General features: G+C 40.0%; 1 protein-coding gene across 2 annotated transcripts in view; it reads left to right on the forward strand.

Moving 5' to 3' along the window:
- The first annotated feature begins 370 nt into the window (after nucleotides 1–370).
- The window catches only part of GBE1 (1,4-alpha-glucan branching enzyme 1), a 134,630-nt gene continuing 119,622 nt past the window's right edge, over nucleotides 371–15,378 (forward strand). The window contains exon 1 of one of the 2 annotated variants that reach the window (XM_081327310.1): nucleotides 371–778. In XM_081327310.1, coding sequence (XP_081183436.1) covers nucleotides 687–778 — 92 coding nt within the window. In that variant the 5' untranslated portion in view covers nucleotides 371–686. The remainder of the gene's footprint in view (nucleotides 779–15,378) is intronic. The other variant, XM_081327311.1, reaches the window with a different exon arrangement.

Genomic DNA, 15,378 nt, shown 5'->3' on the forward strand with positions numbered 1-15,378 from the left:
TATAACACAGCAAAAACTTTTTAACTACGCCTACTTTCCCTAAATATTCTCACATTATCTAAACTGCATTGCCTGCAGTTTACAACTCGGCTCACAATTTCCAAAGCATCGAGAACGCCGATGCCCTTTCGTTGGCAACAGCTTCAAATCCTCGACTGCGTTTGCGTACTTCCTAGCAAAGCGGACATCCCGACCGGGAACCCAGAACGCTTTCTTTATAAACCCCTCACGCGGCATTTCCTGGTTCCGGGATCTCAACACGTGACTGGTAGAGATCCTCCCCGTACAATGTTGCTTTGGTGAGGTGCCTAGGACATCTGACTCATTTAGGGCAGAGCTGCGTTCATTTCAAGCGAGCCGGCTCTGGGCGCAGCCAGCAGTCAGCGTGAGTCATACGTGGGGACGAGGCTTCGCTGCTGCAGATCTTCCACGTTCCGCGTGCCGATTGCCGCATCATCCCAGCGACGTCGCAGGGGGCGGGCGATTACCCGGAATGGCCTTGTCCTGCCTTCCCTTTCTTAGCGAATGATTGAATGGAAAGCATCTGTTTAGCTCCACTAGAAAAGAGGGAGGAGTGGGGCTCTACCAGCCCACTCTTTTGGCTTAGCCTATCTAAGGCTTGGTCCGAAGGGAAGGGGGCGCTTCCAGATGACTCCTTTTAGTCAAGTGCCACTACAGTTACAAAGATGGCTGTGCTAAGTTCGTTCCCGGCCGAACTGAAGCGACTGCTGGAGAAAGATCCCTACTTGACTCCTTTTGAGCAAGACTTCCAGCGCAGGTAACTTAACCACCTGGGTCCCTTGCTCCACTGGAGTTCTGCTCGCCATTCCCACGCCCCTTTTTCTAACGCCCCACCACCGCTTTCGCATGGTGAAACTTTTCCGTTTTCTGCCTATTGGGAGAAGCAAAAGAGTAACAAACAGTCGACTATCGTACTCTGAAAGTTACGTAGTTGTCGCCTCTCTGTTGCTCCATGGTAAATTCTAGCCCTGCCTTATAAATTAGGGGACTGCTTATTTGCAACCCAATTGTGTGCATGCTACCAGAATAGATAACTTTTTATTAATCCTTATAATAACAGGCTGTTGTTCCATCTATATAATGTATGCAAGCTATTGCAGCTAGTTAAATAAATGTATTTCCTTAATAGAGGGTGGGCAGTTGCATATGTGCTGCCTATGACAGTAGTACTTTGCATTTTCCTCCACTGAAAATAAACTCTGTTGGTCAGTTGTGGAATAATATGTTTGACTCATGGCTCCCTGGCAGTTTTAGAAGAAAACAGCACAAAACAAAACTAGTTGTATTGCAGCGTACACTACGAGGACCAACAAGTCATGTTATCAAGGAGTATAGTGAGGTACCCTGTGCCCTGTACATACTTGTCCGTTATTTACACTTGCTTTTAGGATAGGTAATAGTGTACAGAGACCAGAAAAGGAGTAATCAGGCATAAACCAAAAAATTAAATGGGATAGAAAAAATGCTAACATAGCTTCTATTCAGTATCCCTCCCTATACTTTTCTGCCTTTACAAATCATTGTTAAGATATACATTCATAGCCTGCCTTTTCTTTAAATTTCTTGTTTCTCTTTTCAAGATTTTGCCAACATTACCCCAAATAGTTTTACTCTCAATTCAAACTTTTTAAATAAATTTATTTTTGCAATTCAGTCCTTATATGACCAAACCACTTAGATATTTTCATATAATAAAGTTGGCCAAGCCCATCCTAATTTCCACTTCTTTCAACAAACAAACTTCCTAACAGACCATGTGTAAATTAGTCTGCTGTGAGAATAATTTTATATTTTCAAGTAACAATCTTCCAAATTCCACAGAAAGGTCATTGGATACTTATTTCTATCATCTATTATGCCTTTGGTTATTCAGGGCTTTCACATAATACTTTTTAATAAGATAAGGTATATATTATTGTACTTACTTGTACCTGTAGCAAATGCAGCACACTGTCAGTAAAGTCTGATGAGTTTTGGCCCCTTTTGGCTAGTATACCATAAGCACATCCACAGTACAGTTTCATCTCATGCTGACAGCGTACTTTAGAGATTACTTTTCAAACAAACAGATTGTTATCATCCCATCAACTGTGAGGAATGTGTAGTTTGCTGGCATACTCAGGGAATTGTTTTTGTAACATCATTTAGCAAAGAGTTTTAAGAACTCAGACCTGTATTCATTTGGCCTAAGATCTAGTGCAGGGGTGTCAAACTCAATTTCATTGATGGCCGCATCAGCATTGCGGTTGCCCTCAAGGGGCCAGGTGGGTATGGCCAGGGTGGGCGTGGCCTACTGGGTGGGCGTGGCTAGAGTGCGTATGGCCTACTGGGTAGGCGTGGCCAGCTCTACATAGTTTGCATCAAGGGTGCCTATGGGGGCCTGGGCAGGAGTGGAACAGATCTGAGGGTCTCTGGCGGAAAGAGGGTCTCTGGGCCAGGGCCAAGGCAGTGGGGGCCGTTCCCTCACTGTTTCCAGGATGGCTTCGCGGGCCACATGAAACCACTTCGCGGGCCGGATCCGGCCCCCGGGCCTTGTGTTTGACATGTCTGATCTAGTGCTTCTGGTTCAGAAACCCTAGATCAGGGGTGTTAAACTTGCAACACCACGTGACGTGTCACGACGTATTGTGACTATTTTGCCATTGCCGGCAATGGGTTGGGCGCGGTTTTGCTATGATGCATCTGACCCACGGGCTGGCAGTTTGACACCGCTGCCCTAGATCCTACTAATAAACATGACAATCAGTGATCTTTGAGAATTTGCTGGCTTACAACTTAAAATAGCCAAATACATTGTGGTCACTTATTGGATGTGCTAGCACTTATAGTTAATCTTTGTTTGGATACGGTTCCTGAATTAAACGTCAGATACTTAACTAAAAATTTAAAAAGTGAAAGAAGCTGCTATTTTGATGAACATGTTAGACATATAGTGTTGAATGGATTGTGGATATTTCAACACAATTTTCTGCAATTAAATCACAGTTATGTTGCTTAGATTGGGTTTGATTAATATAATTATGGCTAGCTAATTTGTAACATGATGTAGGAGGAGGAGTGGCAGAACCTGTGGGTGGAGTTTAATGAGGGATCAACCTAGAATCCCTATGTAGCCACATGCAGACTAAGTCCAACCACCTTTGAATGTTGTGATTCCTTATCTTGCTCTGTTGTTGTTGTTAGCTGCGAAGTCGTGTCCGACCCATCGCGACCCTATGGACAACATTCCTCCAGGCCTTCCTGTCCTCTACCATCTTCTGGAGTCCATCTAAGCTCACGCCTACTGCTTCAGTGACTCCATCCAGCCACCTCATTCTCTGTCGTCCCCTTCTTCTATTGCCCTCGATCTTTTCCAGCATTAGGCTCTTCTCCAGTGAGTCCTTCCTTCTCATTAGGTGGCCAAAGTATTTGAGTTTTAGCTTCAGGATCTGGCCTTCTAAAGAGCAGGCAGGGTTGATTTCCTCTAGGACTGACCGGTTTGATCGCCTTGCGGTCCAAGGGACTCGCAGGAGTCTTCTCCAGCACCAGAGTTCAAAGGCCTCAATTCTTTGGCGCTCAGCCTTTCTTATGGTCCAACTTTCACTGCCATACATTGCAACTGGGAAGACCATAGCCTTGACTATACGCACTTTTGTTGACAGGGTGATGTCTCTGCTTTTTAGTGTGCTGTCTATCTTGCTCTAAGCAGGTGCTAATTGTTAATTGAGAAGATTCCTGTACATAGGCAGTTTAGCAATATATCAATTTAATTGGACTTAGTGTGTGTACCTGTTTTTTTTGTACCTGACACTTGATGTATTTTAACAAAATAGTCATGGGGTTTTCCATCTAATTTCATCACCAAAAGATGATCATAACAAATTTTCCCAGAAACCTGGAGCTAGTGTAAGAGATGAATCTTCTTAAAAAATCAAGAATGGAAGGTTGCTTATCAGGCAAGGGATAAGAAACGTGTTTCTTTAAAACAAATTGGACCCAAGCTTCTATTTTCAATTCTTTTAGAAATTTCTTTAAACTAGTATTTTTTTGAATGTGATCTATGTTAAAGATTAAAATATGGACTTTTGCCAGACAGTAAGATTATAAAAATGGATAAATATTGGTAATAATGTAATATAGATTGTAGATAATAGGGGACTTGGAAGTCTTCATACATGACACTATTCTGTCTGAAAATGTGTTGATCTTCATCTTATAACTTTTCTACAATATGATAGTTTTGTGGTGGTTCTTTCTTCTGAACAAAAGATGGATAAATCTATATGTAAAAAACAAGGAATTTTTTTTTGTTACATAGTTGGGATCAAGTAGGGGAATACAATTGAGGCAGCTTTCTCTAATTTGGAATTTGGATGTCTTGGAATTTTGCATCTTTTAGAGCAGAGGTCCCCAACCTATGGGCCCTGGCCCACTACCGGGCCGTGGCACAATCCTGGAACAGGGTGGCGGCACGAACCTTGCATGGTGGCGGCACACTCATCGTGCCAGGATGTCATTGCTGCAGGCCGCAGCATGAGCCTTGCACATGGGAGGGGGTGCAAGGCTCGCTCCAGGGATGGCATTGCTGCGGGCTGTGGCACAAGCCTCACACTGGTGGTAGCATCACTGCGAGCCTGTCGGTGGTGGTGTCACAAGCCTCACTCAGGCGCCGCCGTCTTTGAGAGCTTCACATGCATGCTCGCAGCCCCATTTACATGGTGCGCATGCTTGTAGCCTATTTGTACACACGTACGCACATGTGGCCACATTCACGTTTGCGCATGCATGCATAAGGTGCCTGCCCCTCCCTTTCCCACCGGGCTGCCAATCCAAAAAGGTTGGATACCCCTGTTTTAGAGTTTATAGCCAGTATTTAAGTGGTAAATAAAATAACATTGCAAAATATTCTAATTACTGGATTATTGACAGTGACAGATGAGCAAGCAGTTGGGTTGATTTTCAGATTTAAATTTGATTCCCAATAGTATCTTTAAGTAATTTCCTTTATTTTTTAAAAAATAAAGTATTAGAAGGGATGTATTTTGGAGTAGTAGAGTAATAAAAATTGTCTCTTTGAGGGAAGTACTATAGTTTGATATGGGAAATTAAACTAAAGAAGGGCCATATACTTCAAAGAAGGACATTTTTCAAAGAAGGTACTGTGCTAATCTTTTAGCAAAAAGATAAAAATCTTATAGCTTCTCAGAAACAAGATGTGTATTTTAAACAGTTAAATCATAATAACTCTAAGAAAATGCTTTTTCCTTCCCTAGTGTGATCTTTTGAGGCACAGTTGGTTACAATTTCCCATTGTTAATATCAGAGATATTTTAGTAGTACATTGGGATGCTATGTTTTTCAAAAGTAGATGGCAGCATGTTTAAACACAGCATTGAAAGAACTTGTCTTAATTTCTGCTGGTGAGGTTTGTTTATTTAGAAAGTGTATTTGTAGCTTGCTCCTTTTATAGCTTTGGTGGCTGAAGTTATAGATAGAGAATTAAAATGGTATTTTCCAGTTATTTGTCTAAGGATATCACAGAAAAAAGGAGCTGTAGCAGGAAATGCTCAAGTGGGAGATAAGATAAATTTATCTGCAACTTTATATCTGTTCCCCACTCCTCTGATACTTGGGCTGCAGCTGGTGTGGTCTTCAAGTGAACATCTCATTTTTTCAGCTCTGAATCAGCGGAAGGACTTCTGTCCTTGGAGAGATTCTGTTGCTGTTCTTTGAGAGATTCTGTTGGTTCTTCTTGATCTCTCAGAACAGTGGGCAATGCTTGCTTCTAAATTGGTAGAGATATTTGAGAATACAAGGCATAGCACTCATACTCTTAGGTAGATTTCATATGGCAGGGGTCCCCAACCCCTAGGCCGTGGACTAGTCCCAGTCTGTGACATGCCAGAAACTGGTCCACACAAACAAGTGAAGCTCCATCTGTGGGATGCAGGCAGCATCCCGGTCTGCAGAAAACCCTTTCTTTCTTACTTTCTTGTGGCAAAGTATGATATTACAACTTGTTATTGACTAAAAAAGACTTGGCTTGAAGCCTAGAATTTAGAAAAAAACTCTTTGACCTTGTCAGATACCACCTGTGAAAAACTCAGCTATAAAGAAGGAACTGCAGGGTGGCATATCTATCTGGCTTGTTTGAACTATGAAGATAAACCTTTACTGATTTTCAGAGCTATATGTGGGAAATTGTTTTCCTATTTCTTTACATGAGAAGTATCTGTTATACAAGATGATGGAATAAATTCTTACTTGGCAAACAATTTCCACTATAAAGTGGAACACGTGAAATAGATGTCCCATACGTAGCTATAAAAACAAAAAAAACTTTAATGTTTGATTTTAAAATTTTCAACTTAATACATTATCAAGAGAATATGGATGAAGATCAGGAAAAAAATCCTTTTTATGTTGAAATCAATACACAAAACCATTCTTTCAGAGTGTAACAAAATAAGAGGCAACATAAAGGAACAAGATGCCAGCTTAGATATACAAACCCAGATATTGACTACAACCAAAGAACTAACAATGCAGCAAGTATTGAGAAGTGGAACAACTAAATACTAAGACAGAAGACCCAACTGACCAACAGATCCAGCCAACGGGAAAATTAGAAAAGAGTCTGACAACATTGAAAATGGAAAAAACTTTTTACATAAATCAGAAAAAATTTGAGGAAAAGGAAGAAAAACAGATTGAATGGAAGATAAATTTATCAAGACAATTGTGGGAAATTGGAGTAATAGGGAGGAGATTAAATGAATACAGTTGGGCTAGTCCGTTCAAAAAAACCTGTAATTAAATGGTCTTTCTTATTTCAAATAATACATATAATAATAGAGGGATTGAGGATTCAAAAGCACTAACATGGAAGTTAGTTGGCAAAGGAAAAAAGTCAGAGTAAGGCCGAAAGAAACTATGGTTTTGATCTAGTAGAGGGAATTTTATACTATTGATTAGTGGGTTGAATATGGTGGAAAATAGATAATTTTTAGAAAATAAAGTAACATTACAATTGAATAGATAATAAAATTAATAGACTTTTGGTTTAATATGATGAAAAATAGATAACTTTTAGAAAATAGAATAAGATTATATGCAGATAGACAAGATGTGTATTTAGAATTTTAGATTTTGTTATAAAAGGGGAAATGTAGAAGTTGAAATAAGGGAAATTCTGGTTGCCTAAAGCTTGGAAATTACACAAATTGTTAACTTGAATATTGAGGGGAAATTAAAGCCTGGGAAAAAGCAATAATAGAACATTGATTGTATGTAAGGATTGAATGCAAACACAATTAAGATATGTATACCTAAAAACTATTGATAAATGTAACAAAGATGGTTTTAGTTGATAGCAATAAGAACTATATTAGCTCAATATGAGATAGTAGATATTAAGGGGAAAAGAGAGGAAATATTTGATGTTGTAACTTGAGATTTGTGCTAAAGATTTATGTATGTTATTGAATTATTGACTACCCAGCCACCATGTTGCTTTTTAAATGTTTAATTGTAAAATTAGAAAACTAATAAAATATTATATAAAAAATAATTGGGATCCATTGCAATCAGGTTTCAGCCCTGAGAAATTAACTGCACAGGATTTTTTTTAAAGGGAGAGGAATATATGTTCATCTTCTTACATCACACAATAGTTTTTGAAAACATTGACCATGTTTCCTGTTGCGTTGACTAGTAGCAAGTTCTCTTCTTTAGTGTTTCAGTTCCTAACTTTAAGGCTGGCTATGAAAATGACTTTAGATGGCTATGCCTGTTACATTTGGGAACATACGGTACATGGTTCAATTTTGCTGCTATTGTAGTTTAACGTCTGCTTGAAGTAACTTAAGTAAATTCTTGCTGAGGTTTGCTAATGAGGTCACAGATATGTCACAAAAACTCATTTCTTTCTCATTAGCCTTTAAGATTAGGGTAAACTATACTAATGTGGGAATCTTGTCACAATACTGTAAGAGGACTAGTAAACTAATAATAATAATAAGGATAATAATAAGGATACTTGTGGGTAGATATCTAATCTAGATGGGTTGAATGTGCTTTTTACTCTTATACTGACAGTCATAGAGTAGCCAGAAATTATTTTCTTTCTCTGTCAAATAATGTTAAACATTATTTGTCTGTTACCTTGGTGTTTTTTTTTTAAAGTTTTGTTTGTTTTATCTTGATGGTGTGCATTGTGACCTACCACAATACCTTCCGATTGTAGGCCCAGCAGTCTATGAATATTTTAAATGAATAAATATAATAGCAAAGGAAACAATGTGATTTTATTGCTTGAACTTATATAATTGTATGCATAAATGTAAAACGCAGTGTAAAATTGCAGTTTGCACAAATAAACACATGTTTGAATGAGTCATCACATCTTATCTCCTCTAGATGTTGTTTATCAGTGATTTAAGTGTTGTAGAGAGAAATATAGATTGCTATATTTGGTTTATTGGACATAATAATTATTTGTATAGTCACCGATAATTGAGCTTAACTTGATGAGCCCCTTAACAATGGAAATATTTTTTAAAAATAAATCTGTTTTGTTTTGAATGTATATAATTGAGCTGAGAAGTATTTATGTCTATGTCACAAATGATAACCAAGTAAACTGGTTCAAAACCAGAATGAAAAATTTCAAGCTTGTTACTATTTTATTATTGTTGTAGTATAAGAGGAAAATATCCTTGCAAAATGAATTATTACTGTGTTTTTGCTTTCTTGGTAATATAAATCCTGCTAAGTTCTTTCTGTGACTAATTGGTTGCAACATTACAGTAATTTACCTAAAAAATATGCTTGCTTTCTGATTTTACTGAAGGACAGATTTCATGTGGCCGATTCTCCTTTTTGTATTTCATAATAGGGTTGTTGTTATGTAATCTGTGATATTTGCAGTGTTGTGAAATTTGCTTTGTGCTGTTTTCCTATTCTCCTTGGTTAGCATTGCTGTCTAAAATCTCTGTACCTCTTTTCAATTCAATTCAATTCATTCATTCAATCAATCAATATTTATAACTAAAACTAAAGAACCTGCACAATTAACTTATCCCAAAGCCTGGAAGAACAACCATGTTTTAAGTAGCTTTTGAAGTGTCGTCATGGTGGGAACTACACAAATCTTTATAGAAATATCATTCCAGGGGACAGATATTGCAAAAGAGTAGACATGCCTCCTGGCTGTTGTAAGATGACACTGATGGACAGGAACTGAAATGAATAATCTTGCTTCATGGGCAGAAACAATTGGAGGAAACTGATCCCTCAGATAGCCACAGACTATACTGTCAAGGTGAGAACTGGCACCTTGAATTGTACCTGGAAGCCAACTGGCAACCAGTGCAATGTATGAAGAAGTAGGATCGCATTAGCATAAGGTACCATTCCCATCCCTGCATCTTCTGAATAGGCTTCAAGGGTAGATCCATGCAGAGCACATTATAGTAATCAAATTGTGAGGAGAAATGAGTGGCTTAACAGCCTGTCAACACTGCTAACATCGGATGTTCTTGCTTTGACAACAGATGGAAATGCAGCCATTTTTCTCTATTGCTTTTAGAGTTAGTTGATGCTGGGAGAGGGAATGTGGATGACAGCCCAGCTAGTCATAACAATAATAACTCAGCCATGGGAATCCATGGTCATTGGGCCCAGAGTTGATAGAGTTTTGGTGGGCTGGAGAGCTGGGGAGAAAGCCCGTGCTTCAAGCTAATTGGGGAATGTGATTTATGACCGTTTATTGGAGGAGGGAATTGTGCTTTGATACTTTGTATCTAGGGGAGAGGAATTTAGTTTTTGGCTTCAACTATGTAGTGCTAATACTTTGTTTCTTGAATCAAAGATTATTTAAGTTCTTTTGAAGAGTTTCATCTGTCGGAACCATGACACAGCCTTCTAGTAGAGAAAAAGGTGCAGTGGGAATACTGTATGCATTTAAAAGAAGCTTGGATCAAACCATTTAGGTTTATTTGTTTCGTAGGGTTGATTCCTCCTCTCTGAATAATTTTTATTTGTTTTGTTGCTAAGTGGTCTGAGCTATAGATTAATTAATTATTTCTAATTTTATGCTAGCCATCTCCCCTTTAGAGTGATTTTGGGCAGATTTGCTTTATTTGTGCCTTTTACTGCAGGGGTCCTCAACCTTGGCAACTTTAAGACTGATGGACTTCAATTCCCAGAATTCCTGAGCCAGAAAAGCTGGCTGAGGAATTCTGGGAGTTGAAGTCTGCCAGTCTTAAAATTGCCAAGGTTGAGGACCCCTGTTTTACTGTATTTACCACCTTAATTCTCAGTCTTATTTACAAATACTAAAGTAGCAGTAAAATAAAATTGTATTTCAAAATTTAACAAAATTATCTGTCAACCCTTTGAGTAGATCAGGCTAGGAAACAGATACAGCAAGAAGTATTGGAATTCTACTTATTGTTATAGACTAGAGCAGGGGTGTCAAACTGCCGGCTTGCAGGCTGGACATGTCATCTGGAAGCCACGCCCACCCCATTGCCAGCAATGACGAAAAGCCTCCGATACGTTGTGCGATGTCATGTGTTGTCACGAGTTTGACATGTCTGGACTAGAGCATAGTAACAGAATATTGGAAGCCTGACAGATTTTCTCTCCTCTCTTTGCTTATACCAAAGAGAACCAAAAAAGGAAAATGTTAAGTTTTTTTTTCAACATACTCCTCATTTTTCAGGGTAAGTTGTTGTTTATATAATAACAATTGACTATCTTCTTTAAGACTGTCTCCATGCCTCTTCATACCTACACATATTAGTCTCCAAGAACTTCTGGAAAAGCCAAATTTTTACCAGCTTACAGGCTATGAAAACATCTCGGGCTAAAGTATTATATAAAAGGGAAACTGCTATTGTAAATACTACTGGCAGGCTGCTGCACTTTACAGTAGTTAAGGAAAGAAAACCTAGTAAGTATTCTGTGACCATCCAGACAGGGACAATTTTGAAAGTTGATCTCTTAGACACCTGAGCCATAAGCCATGTACAACTTTAAAGGCAGCAACTGGTACTTGGAATGCACTTGGAAACAGTATTCTACAACCTGATCTCTCCCCTCCTACCAGTACTTACTGATAACAGTTTTTTCAGGTTGTTGTGGTGCCACCATAACACAATGCCCCAGACTCCCAATCTTTGCAGATGGCTGAGGAAAATTATTGCAAAAGCCACCAAGAAATCGAAGAGGACAGGAGTGGTTAGGGTTAGTGGTTTCCTCCATCCAAGTCTTTCTACCTGTCATTTATAAGAATGACCTATGCAGATTTGATCAATGGTGCTAACATTGGATGTTCTTGCTTTGACAACAGATGGAAATGCAGCTATTTTACTCTCTTGCTTTTAGAGTTAGTTGATGCTGGGAGGGGGAATGTGGATTAGAGTCCAGTTAGTCATAACAATAACTCAGCCATGGGAATCCATGGTCATTGGGCCCAGAGTTGATAGAGTTTTGGCGGGCTGGAGAGCTGGGGAGAAAGCCCGGCTTCAAGCTAATTGGGGAATGTGATTTATGACTGTTTATTGGAGGAGGGAATTGTGCTTTGTTACTTTGTGCCCAGGGGAGAGGAATTCAGTTTTTGGCTTTAATTATGTAGTGCCGATACTTTGTTTCTCGAATAAATATTCTTTAAGGTAATCAATGCCTCAAAGTTCTTTTGAAGAGTTTCATCTGACGGAACCATGACAATGTGCCTGTGTGTGAAGCCAGATAATCTGTTTACACCAGGCTGTTTATGCCAATTGTAATCACACTATTTTCTCCACAACTTTTTTCCAAAAGGGAAGGTTGGAGATGGAATGGGAGTTATTGATAACTGTTAGATCCAGGCCAGGCTTTTCAAGAAGTAGGCAAACCAGCACCTCTTTCAGGTCTGCTGGGATCTCATTTTATCTCAGGTGTTAACTTGAGCCCATGTCCTCCCAATTCTCGCACTAGTTCTTTTCAACAGCCCAGTAAACAGGGATCCAAGCCACGTGTCAGAACTGAGATCACAGAAAACTCTGTCCACTTCCTTGATGTCATATAGGCTCACAAACTCACTGGATAATCTCACTAGGCATTATTTTTGACATCTCAGTAGGTTCTATCTGGCTTCCTCTTAGACCAGTGATGGTGAACCTTTTAGAGACCGAGTGCCCAAAAACTGCCCCGCCCCTGCTCTGCCCGCCCATCCCTGCCCTGCTCCGCCCTCACCCTGCCTGCCCTCAGGGCCATCCACTTGCCGCCACAGGCAGCCCTGCAGTGCCATGGTGGCCACTCCCTCTGCCCGTGCCCCACAGCATCATCTGCTGCCCAGCTGCCATGTGCTTGGCTGCACTGCTCTGTGTGGGCCGCACCCAGGGGTGACTCTCCTCGGGGGAGCTGCTGGTGAGGCAGGGGCTGTGGGGGGAGGTGGGGCTGGAATGACAGCATGCGTGCCCACAGAGAGGGCTCCAAGTGCTGCCTCTGGCACTCGTGCCATATGTTCGCCAGCACTGTCTTAGACCAAAGAAATAGTTAAATAAATGGTTACGTACAATGCAATGTGCATACCAAATTAAAATAATTTTTGAAGTAAATGTTTATTAACACACAAGTGTTAAAGAACTTATAGTTACCTGTAAAGTTTGTGTTTGTCTTTTTTCTTTTTTTTTTGAGCCACCATAATTTGGTTAGACTCAGTAATGCCTGTAACATACTGCATTCTGCTATATACACAATACATTCTGTTCTCCATACTATTGTTCCACATAATTTTATAATTTATAGCTATATTGCATACGTTTATGCATTCCAGAATTGTAATTTATCATTGTGTTTATATAGGAGGAAAAAAAGTCAACTTAAATTTTTTGGTTTATAATTTGTAATGCTGCAAGCCAGAATGCTCTGCAGCCAAAGATGGAGAAGCTCTATACAGTCAGTAAAAACAAGACCAGGAGCTGACTGTGGCTCAGACCATGAGCTTCTTGTTGCAAAGTTTAGGCTTAAATTAAAGAAAGTAGGGAAAAGCGCTAGGCCAGTCAGGTATGAATTAAATCATATCCCTGTTGAATATACAGTAGAGGTGACAAATAGATTTAAGGAATTAGATCTGATAGACAGAGTGCCTGAAGAACTATGGACAGAGGTTCGCAACATTGTACAACAGGTAGCAACCAAAACCATCCCAAAGAAAAAGAAATGCAAGAAAGCAAAATGGCTGTCTGAGGAAGCTTTGCAAATAGCTGAGGAAAGGAGGGAAGCGAAAGGCAAGGGAGAAAAAGAAAGATACGCCCAATTAAATGCAGAATTCCAAAGAATAGCTAGAAGAGATAAGAATGCCTTCTTAAATGAACAATGCAAAGAAATAGAAGAAAACAATAGAATAGGGAGGACCAGAGATCTTTTCAAGAAAATTGGAGAGATGAAAGGAACGTTTCATGCAAAAATGGGCATGATAAAGGACCAAAATGGCAGGGACCTAACAGAGGCAGAAGAGATTAAGAAGAGGTGGCAAAATTACACAGAAGAACTATACAAGAATGAGCTTAACGTCCCTGATAATCACAATGAGGTGGTCACTGACCTCGAGCCAGACATCCTAGAATGTGAAGTGAAGTGGGCCTTAGAAAAGCTGAGCAACAACAAAGCTAGTGGAGGTGACAGTATTCCAGCTGAGCTATTCAAAATCTTAAAAGACGATGCAGTAAAAGTGCTACACTCAATTTGCCAACAAATTTGGAAAACTCAACAGTGGCCACAGGATTGGAAAAGATCAGTTTACATTCCAATTCCAAAGAAAGGCAGTGCCAAAGAATGTTCAAACTATCGCACCATTGCACTCATTTCTCATGCTAGTAAAGTTATGCTTAAAATTCTACAAGCTAGACTCCAGCAGTATGTGGATCGAGAACTACCAGAAGTACAGGCAGGATTTCGAAGAGGCAGAGGAACTAGAGATCAAATTGCTAACATACGCTGGATCATGGAGAAAGCTAGAGAGTTCCAGAAAAACATCTACTTCTGCTTCATTGACTATGCTAAAGCCTTTGATTGTGTGGATCATAACAAACTCTGGCAAGTCCTTAAAGAGATGGGCATACCAGACCATCTTATTTGTCTCTTGAGAAATCTATATGCGGGCCAAGAAGCAACAGTGAGAACTGGACACGGAACCACTGATTGGTTCAAAATTGGGAAAGGAGTCCGGCAAGGCTGTATACTGTCGCCTTGCCTATTTAACTTATATGCAGAGCACATCATGAGAAAGGCAGGGCTAGATGAATCAAATGTTGGAATTAAGATTGCCGGAAGAAACATCAACAACCTAAGATATGCAGATGATACCACTCTAATGGCAGAAAGTGAAGAAGAACTAAAGAGTCTCTTGTTGCAGGTGAAGAAGGAGAGTGCAAAACTTGGGTTGAAACTAAACATTAAGAAAACCAAGATCATGGCATCCGGCCCTCTCAACTCCTGGCAAATAGATGGGGAAGAAATGGAGGTAGTGACAGATTTTATTTTCCTGGGCTCCAAGATCACTGCAGATGGGGACTGTAGCCAAGAAATTAAAAGACGCTTGCTCCTCGGGAGGAAAGCCATGGCAAATCTAGACAGCACACTAAAAAGCAGAGACATCACCCTGCCAACAAAAGTGCGTATAGTCAAGGCTATGGTCTTCCCAGTTGCAATGTATGGCAGTGAAAGTTGGACCATCAGAAAGGCTGAGCGCCAAAGAATTGAGGCCTTTGAACTATGGTGCTGGAGAAGACTCCTGCGAGTCCCTTGGACTGCAAGGCGATCAAACCGGTCAGTCCTAGAGGAGATCAACCCTGACTGCTCTTTAGAAGGCCAGATCCTGAAGCTAAAACTCAAATACTTTGGCCACCTAATGAGAAGGAAGGACTCACTGGAGAAGAGCCTAATGCTGGGAAAGATTGAGGGCAATAGAAGAAGGGGACGACAGAGAATGAGGTGGCTGGATGGAGTCACTGAAGCAGTAGGTGTGAGCCTAGATGGACTCCAGAAGATGGTAGAGGACAGGAAGGCCTGGAGGAACATTGTCCATAGGGTCGCGATGGGTCGGACACGACTTCGCAACTAACAACAACAAGCCAGAATAATTTCTCCTTCATTACAGATATTACTCAGATAAACAAAAATAGTGCTATTTCCTTCCCATTAGCTAGCTTGAGAAGTTCAAATGAAGAATGGATGGAAGTCGCTTAAATAAATTAGTTCGGTATGTGGCTTGTAGGTGAAAACATGAAATATAGTTGCTTTTATTAAAATCCTATGTATAGATTCCTATGTATTTTTTCATTGCTCTGACACATTTTCTTTAACCCATTATAGCTTTCATAGGTTTAT

The sequence above is a fragment of the Vipera berus genome (assembly GCF_964194415.1).
Source record: "Vipera berus genome assembly, chromosome: 4".
Lineage (NCBI taxonomy): Eukaryota > Metazoa > Chordata > Lepidosauria > Squamata > Viperidae > Vipera > Vipera berus.